Here is a 23,062-nt window from a genome sequence, read left to right on the forward strand (position 1 = left end):
CCCGAACAAATCTTCTCCATTGAAGGGAAGGTCCAAGATCTTATTCTGGACTTCGGGCCTAAAAGCAGTTGCTCTTAGCCATCCATGTCGGCGTAAAACAGCCGCTCCCCCCAAAGTTCTGAAGGCCGTGGTCGCAATGTCCATTGCGCAATCTATGACTTCAGCCGAAGTCCTTTCACCTTCTTGGAGGATTTTTCTGGCTTCCTGTCTGTCAGCCTCAGGAATGCTGTCTATGTAAGGCGATAGGTCGCACCACATTTGCCTATCATACCTGCCCAGGATGGCCAGGGCATTCGCCGCCTTAACTAGAAGGGCAGACATGGAAGAAAACCTCTTCCCTGCATTGTCCAGACGCCTACCCTCTCTGTCGGGAGGTGCTGAGATTGGAGCTGACGGATTTCTCGATTTTTGCTGAGCCGGTTGGGTTATAACTGAGTCCAGCTTGGGGTGGCCTAGTAGACAAGCTGGAACATCCAAGGGTACTTTATATTTCTTGTCCAGTCTGGCGAGTACTGGAGTAACCGTTGCCGGTGTCTCCATGACCTTGAGACCTTCTTCCCATAAATGACTAACAATCGGGAGAGATCGAACTGTCTTGCGAAACGGCTCCTTGAAATCATACAAGAAGCACTCTGTTTTGTCCGATGACATGTTGAGCGCAAATCTCTGTGCAGCCCTCTCCATTAGATTATGGAACACCCCGATGTCCTCCGGAGGAGAGTCGACAGGCTTCGGTGAAGGGGATGAAGGGGACGGAATGAGATAATCATCCCATTCTTTACTAGGGTCCGTTATCTCCCCCTCTTCCTGTTCCTCATCGTCAGAGGTCTCTGGAGCCGGTTGTGGTAATGGTGATATATGCAAGGACTCAGGTACCTCTTGCCTTCGCACAGGTGTACATGGAACAGAGTGTGATGTAGTCACTGGTATCCTTTGGGAAGAATGAGGTAAAGGATGCCTCCTTTTATAGTCATCCAACATAAATTGCAAATCCGTCAGTAGTGAAGATGGAACGCTCACCATTTCTTCCTGATAGTGTTGCTGGGGACGGTCTTGAAATCCCCCATAATCATCTTCCCAGTCATCTTCCTGACATTTAACATGTAATTGTGAGGGGCTATTGGCGTAGCCAAAAGGAACATCATTATCCTCCTCCTGCGAGTCTTCTTCCTCTAACAGGTGGGATGGAACCAGAGGTGTTACTTTGCTTGGAGATGTAATATCTGGGGTAATCCTCCTCTTCCTGGTAAAATCCCGTTTTTTTGGGGGGTTTTCTCTCGTCGACGAGATTGCCGTCAAAATCGCCAACGAAACCGTCGTCGCCGATGCTGCCATCGACGCTGTTGTTACCGTCGCTGTTGTCGTCGTCGACGATCCTGTTGTCACTGTCGTCGACGATCCCGTCGACGACATAGTTGTGGTCGATGTCGTCGGCGGCGACGCTCTCGTCGTCGACACTGCCGTCGATGACGCCATCGTCGACGAAGGTATAGGTTTAATAGTGATCTTTACCTCACTTTTCTTCGTCAACGACGCTACTTTCTTCGGCGACGATCCCGACGTAGATTTTCCTAATTTTTCTTCAGGAGATGTAGAGGCTGGCTTTTTAAGTGAATGTTTAATTTTAAGGGGTGATTTTGAGGGCTCTGAACTCGTCTTCTTAGAATGATTTTACCCCTGAAGCGTGACCCTTGCTCTCCTTTTCTATACTTTGAGGAGATTTTGAGGGACTGCGCTCTGAAGACCCAGTCGTGATCTTTTTAAGAGCCTTCTCAAGTCTTTACCCTGAGGTATGAGCCTGAGGAGATCTACCTCTTTTTTTAGATCTCCTTGAAGTTGTAGATGCCTCATCACTGTCACTAGACACAACGTCCTTTCAGGACTTAAGTTTTTGGAGCCAAATTAACAGTCTACCTTCACGATCCCTCAGTGTTTTATTAGAAAAGGTACGACATACCTTACATTCCTTTGCCTGATGGTGTGGGTAAAGGCAGTATATGCAATCCTTATGAGGTTCGTCTGTATATAACCTTTTCTTGAACAGGTGGCGCAGGCTCTAAATAAACCCTTCTTCTCCTTGTCAGCCATTCTCCAGAAGTTGATGATGAAAAATCAGTTGAATAAACTCTTCAATCTAGAACCAAACTGTAGAATTTGAGCAGAGCTCAAAGGAGACTCCCTAGCACAACGTGCGGTAGAAAATCTGAGGGGCAGAAGGTTCTCTCAGGAGGGTTCTAGAGGGTGAGAGGTTCTTATTGGTTCAGAGACAAGTTTAGTCCATTTTTACATAACGAAGGTTATGAGTTGCAAAAGAAAATGGGCCTAGGCCTTTTTTCAGGTTGTTATACTACTAAGCAATGCTTTTTTATGTACCGGAGACTCCCGTCTCGACGGCGGGGAATGATTCAGGCCTGTGAATCTATGAAAGCTCCAATACTGGAGTAAATTGATGTATTACAATTTTCCGTGCAATGCATTTTTCAACATCTCAGCAAGAAAAACAGAAGTCAGAAACAAAAAAAGTATATAGCTTCAGGAACAAGGTTTACTTCCTTCCACACACCTTCTTCGACACAGCCTAGCTACTGTGTGGACTTATCACTACAAAGTTTTAAAGAAAGATGTGTATTGCCAGGAAGTTGCTGGATTCATAGTTTCACAGCTCATCCACATGAGCGTTCCAAGCACTCGCTGTCCAGCCCTCCCATCACACCCTATCCAATCATCGTATCTCAGTTTATCTTGACAGTGTGTGAGCTTGCTGCCTCACCTAGGCTGAAGCTACTGTAAGGTAACAAGTTTTCTCTTCACATTCTGAACCACCGCCGACCCCACCTCCAGCAGCAATGTCCCCACACCCCTGAAACCCAGCAAAAGAAGAATACTGCTCGACTATGCTTTATTTCATGGTCATAACTACCCTTGAATATACAAGAATACCTACTTCTACTCCCGTCATTTTTAAAAAATTGGTGTCAACTACCTCCCTATATTTGCCACCATATTCACTAATGAGCTAATCATCTTTAGGCTTAATTGATGCCAAAACTATTCTTGCTTGACCCCCTCACCCCTGCCACACAGCCCCAAAAACCTATGCCATAAGTGTGAGCTATGTCCTTTATTTACAAATCAGTACACCTTTACGATGCCATCAGAGCCTCATGTACACTCTTAAATACCACAAAGGAATACCAACCAGATTTCATTTTGCAATTGTGTTTTTTTAGGGGGGAAGGGATTGGGAGGGTAGAAGCAAAACAGGAGGTGTGTGGTGAAGTGATACGTGTTAGGATGAGCTATAAAACATACAGTGCTATACTAGATTTGCATTGTTTAAGTAAAGCTGTGGGCTTCCAGCAGTCAAATAATGTGCCACTGAGGTAGCAACATATGCTGCCTTACTTGCCTAAACTATAAATTACTGAAGCTATGATGATGGTTCATGAAATTTCTCAAATGATTTATTAACAAGAATGTACTACATTTTTTTCCAGATGGTAACTATAAAAACCTCGTGAAAGAACAATACCTAAATTAACTTAACACTAGTTCCGGTGAGTTCTTTGAAATAAGACATTCTTTACATGGGTAAATGTATTTCTCATGGATCGGGGTAACCTGCTAAGTTTATCAGACTAGACCTTGAATAACCTGCTGATCAATAGACATTTAAGGACCTCATTTACAACACCTTTTGTCAAGCTCAGAGTGCCATCTTGATAGGGATTCTCAGGAGTAATCAACCTAAGTCAAAAGTATAACACAACTACCTTTGTGCATCAGTCCCTAAACTCTCAGTACACCTTTGTAGCTAATCCCACCACTGTTTTGGATTCTTCCTATAAGGTTTTGTAACTTACGGTCCTGACTGCTGGTCAATGTCGGCTCCTTTCTGAACAAGGACAGGGATTACTTCATGGTGCTTGTTTAAGACTGCCACGGTCAATGCAGGACGGTCATCATTGTTCGAACAGTTAGGGTCGGCTCCCTGCAAGAGATGCGAAACAACTGGTTTGCTATCAAAGGAAAGAGGTTCTTACTTTCATGAAATCCTAGCATACAAATAGAAAAATCTAAACATACAGATCAATAACAGAGTCATACGTCAAGGGATATTAGTGGCTGTGCCACAATTTCAAGAATACAATCAATTTCCATCAATGTAAACCATATTTTTATAAAATAAAATATGTTTCTCGGCCAATATCTCACCTGCTTTCAATCTGGGGCCCTTTGCAATTTATGTGAAAGTAACTCTCTGCAAAAATGATCGGTCACTTTTGAATGTAAAGATAAGCTGCTTTTATTTTGGCCATGGCACACTTATTCAAACCTACATTCTCAAAATATCTATTTTTGCTGGGTAAGAGTGAGAAAATGCCTATAAAATGACTAGATATATGCTGGTGTACATTATGAATGACTCATAAAGCAGAAATAAAATACAAGGGCATAAATAATCAACACCATAGCCATGCGTATATTATGCATAAGCTGTTTGCATGTGCAAGTCCGACTTAAACATGCAAATATCTACATTTTCCATTTCAGGTTGATTTCTCAAATGAATTTCATCACACAGTTTTCAGCATCAGTAAGTAAGTCAACTTCTGTGGGTGAGGAAAAGGCCTTCCTAGGGAATGTATAACGTTACAACGCATGCAATTACCACGCATCCCTTTTCCACGCAGCCTTTACCACCCAGATGCCTTACCACGTATAGTAAGTATATATGTTAACATTTATAAGCTAAGTATATATAAATATATATTTATTACGAAGTCGCCACTGTGTAATTATAGTTAGGTACAACACAGAAAGAGATGCAGTCGGTCATGTGACTATAGTCAGAACCAGGTTTCCTTACGAAAGTAATATTTTGGTTTGCTATTAACTTTGATGTTGTTTGATGAATCTTTACATAACTTTCTACACAAAAAATTCATCTACTGCAGTTCCTTCTTGGAAGGTTTCTCGGTGATCTGTCAAGGGGGGATTAGGAAAAAGTGTGGTCCCAAAACAGGCTTTCCCTATACAATTTCTCATAGGAACTTTAGACACAGCTACAGCAAAACAGCGGAAAGTAATTACACCAGTTTTTGCAGAAAGATAGATCTTTACCTAGAAAGAGTGTTTTATGTGACTTAATGTAAATCAGTGTGGTAGTTTATGGGAAATGAAGGTTCAAATTATAAAGATATCTAAAGACGCAGGAATACGGCAAAACCGGCCGATCAAAAGATAATATATTTGATTTGGCAGCCTTACTTCAAAAAAGATGTTTGGATGGCATTTTAGGACTTAGGAACTCAGTATATGATGTGATATGCAGTTGTGGGTGCCCCAGGTAGAGCCGGGTCACCTACCTAAGAAAACAAAAGTGCACAACAGCATGAGAGCAGGATCCCCGCCTTGGGTTGGCAGTGGGTGTCTGGTTAGGAATGGGGCACTCAAAATATATATATTTTTAAATATATATAGTCACAGCCTTGCCACTTCACTCATTAATTATTCACTGCTCCTTCCTGGGAGCGCCGCATAATACCCTGCATGGGCTTTGTTTTTAAATGTTGTTTTGATGCCCCAAGGAGGGACAAGGCACCACCAACAAATTATAAAAGTGTTGTGGGGGATGCGAGGAGCAGCACAGCAGCACCCCAGGAAAGATTTTTAAAAAAGGTATTTCTCCTGGGTCACTGAAAGCTTGACCGCAGGAGAGTTTACCATAATTTTTTTAATATTCTGCATGTTCTTCAGCTGAAGTGCAGGGACCCCTTATGGTTGGTTCTGTGGCTTCATTTTGTGACCGAAGAGTGTTAAAGAAAGACTAAAACACACATTTATAGTTTTGGGATAAAAATGCTTTATTTGAAATATTTTGTGACAATTATTATAATGCATTGCCATGTGTGCCATGTGTAATGAACACATTGGAATACGGGTATTGATAAATTATTGTGACACCATTTTTGACAAAGCCAATAGGTCTGATTTATATAGGTTGATGTGCTGACCCCAGCTAAAGCCAAAATGTGTATCTTTTATATTTTGGTTTTCTGACTCTTTAACAAAGTCAGTAGGTCTGCCTTACATTAAGTGACATCTCTTTATATTGTTATTTTACATTAAAAAAACTGGAAATTCACAGAAAAAAACAAAGGTTAAAGTGACAGTATACTTAGTTGAACATGTCAGTTAAAACATAATATTTTAAAATAAAAAATAAATACTGAAATGCACCAGTTGATTTTAATGAAGTAAACTGCAAAGCATGCCCTCGCCATGCACTGCTTATGACGTTGCGTAGAACATCACTCATGACATGTAAAGTACCATCACTGATGCCATCTGGAATTATATTATCGACTTGACAAGCCTGTAGCCAATCATATCAGCCATGTGAAGCATTTGCTATCAGAATTTCCTTGTGGATCATGTCTTAAAGGAAGAATTACTAGATGTTAGACCTGTCAGCCTTAGAGTGGTCTTCTCCCAAGTTTTTGCCTACTCCCCTCCTATATTTTGCTGAATTTGTTTTTGTTGGCATTAGGACTCTGTGCACTTTACCACTGCTAACCAGTGCTAATGTGCTTGTGCTCACTCCTTAAAATAGGCTTACAGCCTTTTGGCCTAGCTAGCTTACTTATAAATCTCTAGCAAAGTGGTATACCATGTACCCAGGGCTGGTAAACTAAATGCTACTAGTGGGCCTGCCACACTCATTGTGCCATCTACTTAAGTACCCCCTTAAAATATGCATTGCCGTGTGTATGCAGTTTTAAACTGCTAATTCAACTAGGCAAAATAATTCCTTTGCCAAGCCTAAACTTTCATTAGTATGATGTGTAAATCACCATTAAGGTGGGCCCTAGGCAGTCCATAGGGCAGGGTGCATTGTAATTAAAATGAAGACATTTACTTTTAAATTTCACATGTCCTGGTAGTGAAAAACCCACAAATTCATTTTTCACTATTATGAGGCCTACCATTCCCATAGGATAACATTGTGTTACTTTATTACCTTTAATAACTGATAACTTTTGTGTGGTAGCAGATAGAAATGTCATGTTTGTTTCCCAGGAGATTATAATTTAATATCCTCTTTAATAGTAAAGTATTATTTTGAGTCACAATTCAGAAAATGCCACCTTTAGAAAGTTGGCATTTTCTTATCCTAATTATGTTGTGCCTGAAGCCTGTTTCCTGAATCATATGTCTAAGTATAGTTGCCAATTGGTTTTTGTGTATTCCTCCAAGACAGTCACACAAAAGAGGGACTGGATGTTGACACAGTGGCCATCCAAGGCAGGTTGGGGGGCGGAGCAGTGCATATGAACAAAAGTTACTTACCTGTAATCTGTGGTTCTCCAGTATTGGTATCTTACATAAATTCACATGCCTGAATCATTCCCCGTCGTCGGAGTGGGAGTCCCACGGTTAAAATAACAATATACATGCATATAGAAACCATATCATAGGTAACCTAGAACCAGGAGGTAAAGTAGCCAGAAATCAAAAGGAAAAAAGTTCTCCACTTTCATGACTCGTCCAAGTCATTATATATAGTCCAAATTACAGCCAATTAGGAGACAGCACCCTCCAGAATGTTCTCCTCAGAGGCTCAGGCTCTCAGATCTTCTAGCACAAGTGTGATCCAGAGTGAAAAGAGCATAGAAGAGCCTCTGAGGGGAGGTGGATGGGTTGCATGTGAATCTATGAAAGACCCCAATACTGGAGAACCACAAATTACAGGTAAGTAACTTTTGTTCTTTTCCAGTATTGGGGTATCTTTCATAGATTCACATGCCTGAATCAGAGTAGAGAGCAGTAACTCCACAACAATACTAGTGATATTATCACCACAACATAAACATATGCATAACACAGGCAATATGTAATCACAGATATAGATCTTTATATATATATAGTGACTGGACTGTGTGCTGACACTCGATGGATCTGGTGACACCGGCACTGACGAGGCGACTCATCGCCGAAACGCGTATGCCATGGCTTCACGAACTGCCAGCATGTCGATATGCCGGTTTCTCATGGACGGCCAGCAATGTGAATTGTTGACCTCAATAAAGCCCTCACAAGATTCCGGAGTGTGCCGTGCTTGTTTTTTATGGGGAACAAGCGTTGGTCTTTGTGTTTGGTCCGCAGGCTGGAAGCGGACAAAACGGCGCACCCTCCTGATTTGGAGCACCTTGGAGAAACCAGCACTTTTGGTAACTTTGTTTCGTGGCAAAACAAGGCGCCCCCCCTAACAGTTGTATCGCCATCTGGCTTCACGAGCTGTAATGGGGAGAGAGGAGGCATTATGGTGTGCCTGAGGAAGGAACCAGTGAGGTCTTTTTCACACCCCCGCGGGCACTCGAGCTGGTTTGTGGACTGGGCTCATGAATTTGGGAGCATCACCTGATGTTTGGAGCGTCTTTGAAATATATTCATTCGCCCACTCGGACTTCAAGTCCCAGCATCCCTTTGCTTGTGGGAGTGTCTTTGCTTTGCACAGCACATGATGTGGAGGAGGGGCATGTTAAATTTTTAAAACAGGATCAGAAGCAACAGTGACTGGACTGTGTGCTGACACTCGATGGATCTGGTGACACCGGCACTGACGAGGCGACTCATCGCCGAAACGCGTATGCCATGGCTTCACGAACTGCCAGCATGTCGATATGCCTGTTTCTCATGGACTGCCAGCAATGTGAATTGTTGACCTCAATAAAGCCCTCACAAGATTCCGGAGTGTGCCGTGCTTGTTTTTTATGGGGAACAAGCGTTGGTCTTTGTGTTTGGTCCGCAGGCTGGAAGCGGACAAAGCGGCACACCCTCCCGATTTGGAGCACCTTGGAGAAACCAGCACTTTTGGTAACTTTGTTTTGTGGCAAAACAAGGCGCGCCCCCTAACAGTTGTACCGCCATCTGGCTTCACGAGCTGTAATGGGGAGAGAGGAGGCATTATGGTGTGCCTGAGGAAGGAACCAGTGAGGTCTTTTTCACACCCCCGCGGGCACTCTAGCTGGTTTGTGGACTGGGCTCATGAATTTGGGAGCATCACCTGATGTTTGGAGCGTCTTTTTTTTCTTTTTTTTTTGAAACCGTTTATTGCAATCTCAAATATATACAGGTATGGGCCTACAACCTTCCGGCCGGCCGCTAAAGTGACGATAACAAATGACATACATACAATGAGGCACTTAGCTTTACATAGACACTAAGGCAGGAGGTATCCACAACGCGGGCCATATGGCTCTGAGCCCACAATACGGTTCCATTTTATACAACACAACAACATAAATAAACACACACCCGCAAGGCAACCCACGATCGAAAGTGGCAGCACGTGCTCCTCAAATGGGGGACCCCAAACCATCCACTGAAAACACCCGAGAGGGGAAGGGAAACAGGTCCGGGACTGGGAGAATACTGTGCTCGGAACTGAGGGAGGGAGTAAACTAGGGGGATGGAGCTGGTGAAGCGGGAGGCAACAACGGCGGCTCGCAAATATCCCCGCGGTAGGCGTTCCAGGGGCCCCATATCTTCACCCATGCCCCAGGCTTACCCCGCGCCACATACACCACCTTTTCTCGGAACATGCACCAATCCATGTGTTCTTTCCAGGCCGACACCGCCGTGTTTGGAGCGTCTTTGAAATATATTCATTCGCCCACTCGGACTTCAAGTCCCAGCATCCCTTTGCTTGTGGGAGTGTCTTTGCTTTGCACAGCACATGATGTGGAGGAGGGGCATGTTAATTTTTTAAAACAGGATCAGAAGCAACAGTGACTGGACTGTGTGCTGATGGATCTGGTGACACCGGCACTGACGAGGCGACTCATCGCCGAAACGCGTATGCCATGGCTTCACGAACTGCCAGCATGTCGATATGCCTGTTTCTCATGGACTGCCAGCAATGTGAATTGTTGACCTCAATAAAGCCCTCACAAGATTCCGGAGTGTGCCGTGCTTGTTTTTTATGGGGAACAAGCGTTGGTATATATATATGTGTACCTGTCTCTGTTGTTGTCACTCGATTTGTATTGATTTGTATTGACTTGTAAGCTGTTCTGTTGAATTGTTTTTTTCCCCCATTTGTGCCTGTTTTGCCTCCGTTTTTGCCGTCCCCGTCTCATCCCTCCCCGCTCCCCGCTTCCCGCCATCACCGCTAGCCCCGCCCCTTTCTTTGTGTACCCTCCCCGCTCCCGCCTCCCAGCTGCTCCGCCCCCCCGCGCACTTCGCCATATATGGCGACCGTGCGAACGCGCAGCGGTCACGCGCAGCGGGTGCGCCGATTGTGCGCCGAAGGTGCGCCAAAGGTAAGCCCGTCTACGCCCGTCCGCGCCTGGATCGCGCCCAGTGCCAGGACCCCTGGCCCGCGGGGACCCCGACCGACCCGCCAAACGTACGACGCCGCCACCCTCAACGCACTCAACACCGGCCGAACCCCGGGATCCCACCAAGCCATCCCGAGACGCACCCACGGACCCTTCAGCTGCCTCGCCTGCAAGTTCACCTGCATCCGGACCTGCCCCGCACCAGCACCCTCCAAGCCGAACACCAGCAGCAACCACCTCAAGTGCATCCTGCTCAACACCCGCACGGTCCACAGATACGCCATCGAACTCTGGAACCTCCTAGACACCACAGCCCCTGACGTCGCCTTCCTCACGGAGACCTGGATGAACGCCTCCTCAGCGCCCGACATCGCCATCGCCATCCCAGAGGGCTACAAGATCACCCGGAGGGACCGCACCGCCAACCAGGTGGGAGGAGGCATCGCCATCATCCACAGGAACACCATCCGTGTCACGACCAGCACCGACAACACCCTAACCACCGCCGAACACCTGCATTTCCAGATCCACACCGACCCGATTACCACCCTCAGAGGCACCCTGATCTACCGACCCCCGGGGCCACGCACTCAATTCAGCGAGGACATCGCCGAATTCATCAGCCCGCACGCCCTCCCCTCCGCTGACTACATCCTCCTGGGGGACCTCAACTTCCACCTGGAGAACAACAACGACCGCAACACCAGCACCCTGCTCGACAACCTCGCCAACCTTGGACTCAAGCAACTGGTGAGCACCCCCACCCACCTCGCCGGACACACACTCAACGCCATCTTCTCATCCAGCAAAGACATCGCTTTCAACCACGCCACAGAACTCCACTGGACGGACCACAGCTGTGTCCACTTCACCTTCGAAAGGACGACGATCCACCACCACCAGCAACAGGTCGCCCGTAGAAGCTGGAACAAGATCACCGCCGACCAGCTCGCCGCCTCCCTGAGCCAGCACCCTCCGGCCAGCTCAGTGAACCCCAGCCAGGCCGCCGACAACCTCACGAAGTGGATCAGCAACTGCGCAGACGTACTCGCCCCTATGAGGACCCCGCCCAGCAGACCCGGCAGCAAGAAAGCCCCATGGTTTACCGACGAACTCAAGAGCTCCAAGAAGAACTGCCGAGCCCTCGAGAAAGTCTGGAGAAAGGAACCCACACCGGACAACAGGACCACCCTCAAGCTCGCCACCCGGAAGCACCACCAACTGATCCGCGCCACCAAGAAAACGGCTTTCAAGAACCGACTGGACAACAACGCACACAACTGCAAAGAACTCTTCAACATCGTGAAAGAGCTCTCCAACCCCAACGCCGGAAACAACGACATCACCCCATCGCAAGACCTCTGCAACTCCCTCGCCTCCTACTTCCACAACAAGATCACGGACATACACAACAGCTTCAGCACTCAACCGACCCACGCCACGACCACAGCAACGCCGCCCACCACCACCCTCCGAGCCTGGACTCCGATCAGCACCGAAGACACCATCCGCATGATGAACTCCGTCCACTCCGGATCTCCAACCGACCCCTGCCCTCACCACGTCTTCAACAAAGCCGACGCTGTCATCGCACCCCACCTGCGGGACATCATCAACACCTCCTTCGACACCGCCACCTTCCCCGAGAGCTGGAAGCACGCCGAACTCAGCGCTCTACTCAAGAAACCCACAGCAGACCCCACCGAACTCAAGAATTACCGCCCCATCTCGCTACTCCCGTTTCCAGCCAAAGTCATCGAGAAGACCGTCAACAAACAGCTGGCCGCCTTCCTCGAGACGAACGGATCCCTCGACCCCTCACAGTCCGGCTTCCGAGCCAACCACAGCACCGAGACCGCCCTCATCGCCGCCACCGACGACATCCGAGCCCTGATGGACAACGGAGAGACAGCGGCCCTCATCCTCCTAGACCTCTCCGCAGCTTTCGACACGGTCTGCCACCGCACCCTAGTGCAGTGCCTCGGCAACGTCGGAATCCAGGAGAAGGCACTGGAATGGATCGTCTCCTTCCTCGACAGAAGAACGCAGAGAGTCCGCCTACCACCGTACAAGTCAGAGGCAACCGAAGTCATCTGCGGCGTCCCTCAAGGATCCTCGCTGAGCCCTACCCTCTTCAACGTCTACATGTGCCCCCTCGCGGCCATCGCACCTCAACACAACCTCAACATAATCTCCTACGCCGACGACACCCAGCTGATCCTCTCCCTGACCAACGACCCCGCCGCCGCCAGAGCCAACCTGCACGAAGGGATGAAAGAGGTAGCCGAGTGGATGACAACCAGCCGCCTGAAACTGAACTCAGACAAGACGGAGGTCCTCATCCTGGGCTCCTCGCCCTTCGCCTGGGACGACTCCTGGTGGCCCCCCACCCTGGGCACCGCACCCAAACCGACGAACCACGCACGCAACCTGGGCTTCATCCTGGACTCCTCCCTCTCCATGACCAGGCAAGTCAACGCCGTCTCCTCGTCATGCTTCAACATCCTGCGCATGCTTCGGAAGATCTTCTGGTGGATCCCCACGGAGACCAGGAAGACCGTCACCCAGGCCCTCGTCACCAGCCGACTGGACTACGGCAACGCCCTCTACGCCGGAACCACCGACAAGCTCCAGAAGAGACTCCAGCGGATCCAGAACACCTCAGCCAGACTCATCCTCGACGTCCCACGAAACAGCCACATCTCCGGACACCTGAGAGACCTGCACTGGCTCCCCGTTAACAAAAGAATCACCTTCCGGCTCCTCACCCACGCACACAAAGCCCTACACGATCAAGGCCCGAGCTACCTCAACAACCGCATCAACTTCTACGCTCCCAAACGCCACCTCCGATCAGCCAGCCACGCCCTCGCCGCCGTCCCACGCATCCGGAGAGCGACAACAGGAGGAAGGTCCTTCTCCTACCTGGCCGCCAAGACCTGGAACTCCCTCCCGGCCGACCTGCGCCTTACCCAAGACCACCTCTCCTTCAGGAAGAAGCTCAAGACCTGGCTGTGCGAGCAGTAACGGCACCCCCCCCCCCCCTAGCGCCTTGAGACCCTATGGGTAGGTAGTGCGCTCTATATATGTCTTTGATTGATTGATTGATTATATCGTATTAACATAAATTGTTCAACATATGTTATTTTAGTTTAAGTTACTCAAAATATCGGGATAAATACCCCGGTAACTTACTCTGAGAGAATTAAAATCATCAAATAAGTACATTATTTGTTGAAAATTTCCAACATTTTAACTGCATATTACTAGTTGACACCTTAACATGGTGTCCCAGTATTCAATAAAGTACAGGTGGCGTTTTCACTGTGCAAAATATGGCCATAAATACAACTGATCATTTCCAAATATATAAATATATATAAATAAATAAATATACATATACATTCAAATACGACTTAATAGCTGAAATAGTAATAAGAGGCAATGTTATAAATATATAAATAAATAAATAAATATATAAATATATAAATACATATAATATAAATATTAAATGTTATCATATCCCTAACATTCTTGATTCATGTTGTATTATTCAAACCTATAATTGGTTCCTGGCCTTTTTCCTTTGTAATATACTGAATTTACTCAACCTTATATAGCAGTTTGTTTCTTATTGGATCTTAATTAATTATGAGTTGAACAGTTTTGATACCTCAACATCTAAAGTGAAAAGGGAAGGGAAGGAGACAGGACAGTGAGGAAAAGATGTTTTTCTATTATATATTTTTTTATATATACTCAAATAAGATGTATATATAAAAAAAAGTGTGATGTGCAAATTGTACCTAATTAAAACCAAAGGTAGTTAAAACTAATGTGTTAGAGAGATTTGGGGGGAGGAGGAAGTGAGTAAGAAAATTCTTATTTGTTCTTAATGTAATGACAATATGCTAGTGGGCGGCTTTAAGAAATTAATTCTCAAAATAAGAGATAAAGCTATGTGGTGTATTTGTATATCTCTCCTATTAGCATATTGTTATTTATAGACTAGCATGTAACTCCTCCGAACTGTTAAGCCCATTAGGTTGTTTGCTGTCTAAGTTGAGGCTATAATGCATCTCCAAAAGTCTTAGGGATTTTTCCCTATCACCCCCTCTTTTGTTCCTTGGAACAGAGTCAATGAAAAAATATTTAAGATCTTTACAGTTGCCATCATGTTTATCCTGAAAATGGCGCGCCACTGGGTACGCCTGATCATTATTTTTGATGGCTCGTAGATGCTGGAGCACCCGTTTATGACCTGGTAGAATAGTGCTACCAATGTATCTTAATTTGCACGGGCACTCCAATATATACACCACATAGTCTGTTTTGCAATTAAGTGCTTTAGTTATTTATTTGTTAGGGCCGCCAAAAGGTGTGGAGTAATTTGTTATAGACACCCCATGTTGACAGGCTTTTCAGGTCTTGCATTTAAAGAATACCTGTCTTTGTGCCAACCAAGATCCCTTGGCTGGTGTACCACATGGGTCATTATCAATTAGCGAGTCTTTCATTGATGTTCCTTTCCTCTATGTTATAGATGTTTTTTTGTTACCAATTTACCAATAATAGGGTCCTGTTTTATGAGGTACCAATTCCTATGAATGATTTTTCTTATCGCCAATTGATGTTGGTTGTAATCTAAAATTAATCTGAAATCATTTGGAGCATCATTAGAGACCGTTAGCTTAGGTTTCTTTTCCAGTGACTTTTCCCTATCATTTAGATTACTTTTGATAAATGCTTTTTCTAGACATTTGTTGCTATAACCCCGGGATCTGAATCTTTTAATGCATTCCTGTTGGGCTTTCTTTAAGGCTTCCTCATTGCTGCATATGCGTTTAATACGCAAGAGCTCGCCATAGGGAATACTTTGTATAAGATGGTTAGGGTGTGCACTGCTCGCATGTAGGATTGCATTTCCTGCCGTGGGCTTTCTGTGTAGTCTGGATTCCACCTTTCCATGTTCTACATATATTTCAACGTCCAGGAATACTATGGTGGTTTTGCTAATGTTTGATGTAAAATGTAAGTTGAGGTCAGTCTTATTAGGGACTCAATAAATTCTACTGCTTCCTTGTCTGTACCCTGCCAAATACAGAACAAATCGTCTATGAATCTCCACCAACATTTTATGTTATTGGTAAATGTTTCAGTGTATTTGGTCATGAGGACCTGCTCCTCCCACCAGCCCATGTGTAGACATGCGTAGCTGGGGGAGAAGCTGGCCCCCATCGCCACACCTCGCAATTGCTGGTACATTGTATTTTGAAACATAAAAATGTTATTCATTAGACATAATTCCACCATATTTACAATCATTTTGTTGTGTTCCATATATTGTATTCCTCTCTTTGCCAAAAAATATTTTAAGGCTCGAAGTCCATCATTGTGCCTGATAGATGTATAGAGTGACGTTACATCTAGGGTGATCAAATAATAGTCATTTTTCCATTGAAAGTTTTTCATTTTTGTCAAAAAATCTCCTGTATCTCTAATGTAAGATGCTAGGTTTTGAACATGTTCCTGAAGGAAGAAATCCACATATTTTGAAGTGTTCTCAAATATACTGTTTTTGGCTGATATTATAGGCCTTTCCGGTGGATTGATTTTGTCCTTGTGCACCTTTGGTATGAAATACAAAATTGGGATTGTTGGATTTGCTACCCACAAAAATGTGTATTCCTCTGTTGTTAACAGGCCCTTTTCCCGCCATGCAATCAGATTTACTCGGAAAGATGCCTGTATTGCATTCCAGGCTGTTCTATTGCTGTTTCCATAGCATGGTTTATCCTCCAGATGACGCATGGCTTCCTTGGTGTAATCTTCTCTCTTCCAAAGTACCACGTTCCCGCCTTTACCGGCGCCTCTCATAACTATTTCTTTATCACTTTTGATTTTGGTCATTAATTGGTGGTACTGGAGTTCCCGTGTGTTCTTTTTGACATTTTGTGCCCCTTTGTAAGTCATTCTGTTCAGGTTTTTTAGATCATTGATGACTTGGTCTTGAAACATGTCTATAGTGTCTTTTATCATTAATGGATAAAAAGAGGAAGGTGGTTTGAAGGGTGTCTTGCACATTGTGCCTGTTGATATTGGGATGCCGTCCAGATAATTGTCCATGGATCCACTTGTTAGGTTACCCTCTTGTACCAAATCATAGAGAACATTGATCAAAGTCTGTGACTCTTGATTAGAATTGGATTCACTTTCTGCTTCTTGTATAGATGGTTTAGTTGTTGTAGACAATTTTTCAGTTTCTGCTGACTTTTTCTTTGTCTTTGTTTGCGTGTGGAATTTTTTGAGTTTTAATTTTCTAACACTTTTGTATATATCAACTCTGGATTTTGAGTAGTTGAATGAGCTCTCCGGGCAAAAAGAGAGACCTAAGGCCAATAGTTGCTTTTCTGCTTTGTTGAGGGTCATTTCTGTTAAGTTAATCACTGTCATTGCATTGGAGTCATCTGGAAAGTCGTGATTTACTTCTTCCAGTATCTCTTCTGTTGTTTCTTTTGATAATTTTTGTGTGTCCCTTCGTCTTTTGGCTTTTCTTCTCTCTCTCCGTTTTTTATTTTTGTTTGCCCCCGTTTTTCGCCGGTCTGTTGCTTTCTCGGTCTTAGAGATTGCAGGCGCTCCATACATAAAAAATCCACTTCTTCTGTAAGAGAGTGTCTGCGGGATGAGCTTTGTTTTGCTTTGTTATGGGTCTCCACCTCCGACCCGCTTTCCACTGCAGAGCTTCCTTCTGATGCAGACGTTAAATCTCGGTGTTGGTTTGGACTTTCTACATCTTTTTTCCTCATTTCATTATTGTCAGCTTTTAATGAATTAAATTTCCGAGCAAAAGTGAATATTCTGCCCTGTTCATAGTCACATCGATCTCTGTGGAATTTGAAGGCTTTTCGTTCCCTTATCACATCTTCTTCTTTTTTAAGACGTTTTTTCATGTCTACTTTCAATTTCTCAATCTCCTCTTGTTGGTCCATTTTGTCTAATTCCTTGGTTATATTATCAATTTCCTCCGCTAGTTTTATGCAATCTTTTTCTGCATATTTTACAAGGATGAAGAGCAGCTTTCGTGAGGATTCAAGGTTTGTTTCTGCCCATTCGCGCATCATTTCCCGATCGGGCGCCTCATAGCTTGGAGCTATCAGTATTCTTAAACCACGGGGAATCCTCCCCACGTCTATGTAGCGTTGTAGAGATTTCGCTTCCCACCATCGCTTCTGCTCCGTTCTCATTGCTTTTTCTAGCTGCTTACATTTGTTCTTTATCCCTGTATTTTTACCCATTATTGGTGGATTCTGGGTAATGTAGTCATTGGGAGGTGTGCTCTCACCGCTAAATATTGCCGCTGCTGCTTCCTCCCTCTCTCTTAATGCGTCAGCTGTCATCCTGTTTACCTGTGATTTTCCGTTTGAATTATAAAAGATTGCGGGAGATTTTTGGCTAGATAGGGTGATCCCTTGACACAACTCCGTCACATAGCCAATATTCTCCTCGCTCGAATCACCCCACACCCAACTCGGAATGATTATAACACGAGCAAGTCTATACTACAGAAGAAACACTGGTTATGCGCTAGTCGCGTCCTCCGACGCGGCCCCCGCTTACCTGTGCTCCCGCAGAGTGCACGACTTTTCGCTCTATCGTTCTGTCACATCCGTTGGGGGTCTCCGTTGCTGTTAATCCTTACGGATTCCGTTTCAAATCTCGTTGCCGGGCGATAGCTCCTTGCAGCAGATGAGCCTGTTTTGTAGAGGGGTCCGTGTGGGAGACAGAAGGAGTCAAAAACTGTCTTCTAATATTCGAAAGCACTCTCCTTTATCACGCCGAGTAAAGAGAGCACGGACCACAGGATTCTGGTTCAATATCCGTTTATTCGTTGGATCTCACAGATAGAACGGCAGCCATTACGTGTTTCATCCCTCCTGGGGGACTTGATAACTTTTGTTCTTCTCCAGTATTGGGGTATCTTTCATAGATTCACATGCCTGAATCAGAGTAGAGATCAGTAACTCCATAACAATACTAGTGATATTATCATCACAACATAAACATATGCATAACACATGCAATATGTATTCACAGATATAGATCTTTATATATATATATATATATATATATATATATATATATATATATATATATATATATATATATATATATATATATATATATATATATATATATATATATATATTTTATCTACTGGCGGTCGCCAGTAGATAGTTATAGTTACAACCTAGTTTCCATAGGAATTCTCAAAATTCTATTTTGAATAACTTTGGCGCCGGTTGACGAATCCTCGCGAAATTTTCAAAACAAATGGGGCGCTACGTTCAGCTCCTACCCTGAAAGTCTCGGGTGATTCGTCAAGCGGGGGCCGAGAAAAAGGGGGGGTCCCAAAACGCGTTTTCCCCATGCATTTTTCCATAGGACCTTTAGTCGCAGCTACAGCCCAAACGGCTGAACAGAATTACGTGAAATTTGGCAGAGAGGTAGCCATAAGGTCAAGGAAGTGCCTTTTGCAGGTCTGGTGTAAATCTGTTCAGTATTTCCTGAGAAAATAGCATTTAAAAGCATATCAATATCTATACGCGCGCACCGTGCGCGCACCCTGCCATGCGCGAGCGCAATTCTGATTGGTTGTTAGATGTCGGTAAACATTCGAATCGGTCGAAACCAGGAAGTGTCGGCTGCCATTTTGTCTCTCGCAGTCTGAGGGGGTGAAAAAAAAAGGTGGAGAACGTGAAAAGAGGGCAGAGTGGACAGTTCTTGACCCCCTAGCCTTGGTCAGTGTTGGTCAGTGTTGGTCGCACGCACTGCGAACCGTGGGTGCTCGGTGCGCGAAGCGCACCGAGCGCCCACAGCGCCCGCCCGGTGCTCGAAGCGCACCGTGAGCGCACGGTGCTCGCACGGTGAAAAACCTGACAAAAAAAAAATTCATAAATACATAACTTAGCATTTAAAAAACCGGACAAATTCACTGAAAAAACCATAGGTTTCACACACTTTATAGTTACGAATTAGCATTTAAAAAACCTTGCAAATTCACTTAAAAAACCATAGGTTTCACACATGTTATAGTTAGCTGGACATTTCACTCGTAAAAAACCAATGAAATTCCCCCGTTATAGTTAGTGCAGGCAACTATAACTCACGCGACCGCAATCCTCTGCTGATGACGTCAGATATTACATCACTGATGACATATGTGTCTTTATGAAAAATAAATATTTGTAATATATGTATAGCTAAAGATTAATGGAAGAAGACATGGGTAAAAAAGTGTCTAAATACAGTGATGTAATATCTGACGTCATCAGCAGAGGATTGCGGTCGCGTGAGTTATAGTTGCCTGCACTAACTATAACGGGGGAATTTCATTGGTTTTTTACGAGTGAAATGTCCAGCTAACTATAACATGTGTGAAACCTATGGTTTTTTAAGTGAATTTGCAAGGTTTTTTAAATGCTAAATCGTAACTATAACGTGTGTGAAACCTATGGTTTTTTCAGTGAATATATATATATATATATATATTCACTGAAAAAACCATAGGTTTCACACATGTTGTAGTTAGCTGGACATTTTACTGATAAAAAACCAATGAAATTCCCCCGTTATAGTTACTGCAGGCAACTATAACTCACGCGACCGCAATCCTCTGCTGATGCTAATACTGTATTTAGACACTTATTTGCCCATGTCTTCTTCCATTAAATTTTAGCTTTACATATATTACAAATATTTTTTTTTCATAAAGACACATATGTCATCAGCAGAAGATTGCGGTCGCGTGAGTTATAGTTGCCTGCAGTAACTATAACGGGGTAATTTCATTGGTTTTTTATCAGTAAAATGTCCAGCTAACTATAACATGTGTGAAACCTATGGTTTTTTCAGTGAATTTGCAAGGTTTTTTAAATGCTAAGTTACTTTACGCCATTCGTGGCGTGCGCGCCCAGTTAACGCAGTTCGTTCCGTGCGCGCACGGTGCGCTTCGCGCACCGCGCGCCCACTTTACGCAGTTAGTGCCGTGCACGCACAGTGGTCACGCGGTGCGCTGCGCGCACCGCGTGCCCACGTTAAGCGGGATGGGCCATGTACGCACGATGCGCTTCGCGCACCGTGCGCACATGGGGGACATATTTTGCGCATCTTTGTGAAATGTATTCTTCGGGCACCATTTGCACACGGGGTGGGGAGAATGTGGATAGTTTTTTTTTTTTATAATTTTTTACCGTGCGCGTACGGTAAGCGTAATCGGCGATTTTCCGAAAAAAAAATTTTTTTTTTTTTTGGGCTTGGGGGTGGTTTGGGGACCCCTGTATTAATGCTGGGTGGTTAGGATCTCATGAAACTGCCTCTTTACATATATTTGGGGTACGTTTTTGCTGCCCAACTCAGGAAGCGAGAGAGAAAATGGCGGCCGCCGCTTCCTGGTTTCGACCGACTCGAATGTTTACTAAGATCTAAGAGCCAATCAGAATCGCGCTCGCGCACGCCACCGTACGCGTACGGTAAGCTTACGGTAAGCGCACGGTAAGCGCACCGTAAGCTGCCACAGATATATATATTGATTTAAAGGCTATTTTCTCAGAATCTACTGAACAGATTTACACCAAACCTACAAAAGGCACTTCCTTGACCTGGGGACTACCTCTCTGCCAAATTTCATTAAATTCTGTTCAGCCGTTCGGGCTGTAGCCCTGTCTAAAGGTCCTATGGAAAAATGCATGGGAAAAACGCGTTTTGGGACCCCCCTTTTATCTCAGCCCCCGCTTGACGAATCCCCCCGAGACTTTCAGGGTAGGAGCGGAGCATAGCGCCCCACCTATTTTGAAAAATTCGTGAGGATTCGTCGACCGGCGCCAAAGTTATTCAAAATAGAATGTTGCGGATTTCCTATGGAAAAGTGGTCCTAACTATAACTACCTACTGGCGACCGCCAGTAGGTAATATATATATATAAAAAAAAAAAAAATATATATATATATATATATATATCTACGCATATATATACACATGAACAATCATAGGAGATCTGTATGTCAGAAAATAGCAAAGAGGAGGAGGGAAGAACATAGGCTCACCTTATTTAAAAAGATTACGGAGAACCGCCTGTCCCACAGACGTGTCGGCATCACTGGCAGCTTCCAGACAGTAGTGCTTGGTAAAGGTGTGCCTGCTAGACCACGTACCAGCTCTGCAGATTTGATGAAGAGGCACACCAGCAAAGAGAGCAGTAGAGGAAGAGATTGCTCTAGTAGAATGTGCTCTCGGAGTTGTTTGTAATGGTGTGCCTGCGTGCTGATGACAGAAACAAATTGCAGCCTAAATCCAACGAGCAATGGACTGTTTGGATATTGGGTGTCCTGTTCGCATTTTTCCATAAGCTATAAATAGCTGATCAGATTTCCGTATTGAAGATGTTCTCTGTAAATAAAATGTTAGATACCTCTTGAGTATGCAAAGCCCTTTCCGCAGGTGATTGAGGATTAGGAAAGAAAGTCTTTAAAATGACCGGTTCGTTGAGATGGAAGTCCGAAGGTACTTTAGGCATAAAAATGGGGTTAGTGCGTAGCACTACCAAGTTCTTGGTGAATTGAAGGAAAGGGGGTTTAATAGTTAAGGCTTTAATGTCACTGACCCGCCTAGCTGATGTGAGAGCCAACAGCAGCGACACTTTCCATGAAAGAAACTTCAAATCTGTCATATGAATAGGTTCAAAGGGGTGTCGCATGAGTTGTGACAGCACAACGTTAAGATGCAAGGATGGAGGTGGACGGGGGATGGGAGGAAACATGCGAAACAATCCTTTGAAGAACTGCTGAATGACCCTAGAGGAGTAAAGAGAGTTGGAACCATCCTGCTGGAATCTTGAAATAGCCGCTAAGAATACTTTAAGAGTAGAATGGGAAAGGCCTGATCTTGCCAAATGTAAAAAGAAAGGCAAAATTTGTTCCGGTTTTGCATGGATTGGATGAATGTTGGCGGCTTGATACCACAGGCAAAATCGTTTCCATTTGAGCCTGTATGTCTTTATTGTGGAAGGAGCTCTAGCATTGGCCAAGACTTCCCTACAGTCCGAAGGAATGTTTAAGTGAGCGAATTCAAGGTGTTCAGGCGCTAGGCCGCTAAGCGCAGAGATGCAGGATCCGAGTGGCAGATCTGTCCGTTCTGAATGGATAGAAGGTTCGGTATTGGTTGCAACTGAATGGGATCGCATTCGGAGAGAAGGAGAAGTTCGGTGAACCAGAACTGGCGAGGCCACCTGGGAGCTATGAGTATTAGACAACAAGGCGCCTTCTTCATTTTCCGGCGAACCCTGTGAACCAACGGTATCGGTGGAAAAGCGTAGGCATAAATCCACGACCAGTTCATCAAAAACGCATTCCCGCATGATCCTTTGTGGGAAAGCCAGCTTGCGAAGAATGGGCATTTGCGGTTCTGACTGGTCGCGAACAAGTCCAGATCGGGTCGACCCCACTTCTGAAAAATACGATCCAAAGTTGGTTGATGGAGCTCCACTCGTCATTGGAAACTGTCGACCTGCTGAGGGAATCCGCCTGGACGTTGGAAGCTCCCGGGACATGGATTGCTGTTAGACTTATCCGATGTCGGATCGCCAAATCCCAAATTAGCTGGGCTTGCTGAGACAGTAAAACGGATCTTGTCCCTCCTTGTTTGTTCAAGTAGTGCATACT

General features: G+C 44.9%; 1 protein-coding gene across 1 annotated transcript in view; it reads right to left on the reverse strand.

The window, feature by feature from the left end:
• The window catches only part of DZANK1 (double zinc ribbon and ankyrin repeat domains 1), a 1,028,117-nt gene that overhangs the window by 165,587 nt on the left and 839,468 nt on the right, over positions 1 to 23,062 (reverse strand). Inside the window, exon 19 of the mRNA XM_085611767.1 lies at positions 3,864 to 3,991. Within this exon, the coding sequence (XP_085467893.1) occupies positions 3,864 to 3,991 (128 nt within the window). The remainder of the gene's footprint in view (positions 1 to 3,863; positions 3,992 to 23,062) is intronic.

This window comes from Triturus cristatus, chromosome 6 (assembly GCF_964204655.1).
Source record: "Triturus cristatus chromosome 6, aTriCri1.1, whole genome shotgun sequence".
NCBI classification, from domain to species: Eukaryota; Metazoa; Chordata; class Amphibia; order Caudata; family Salamandridae; genus Triturus; species Triturus cristatus.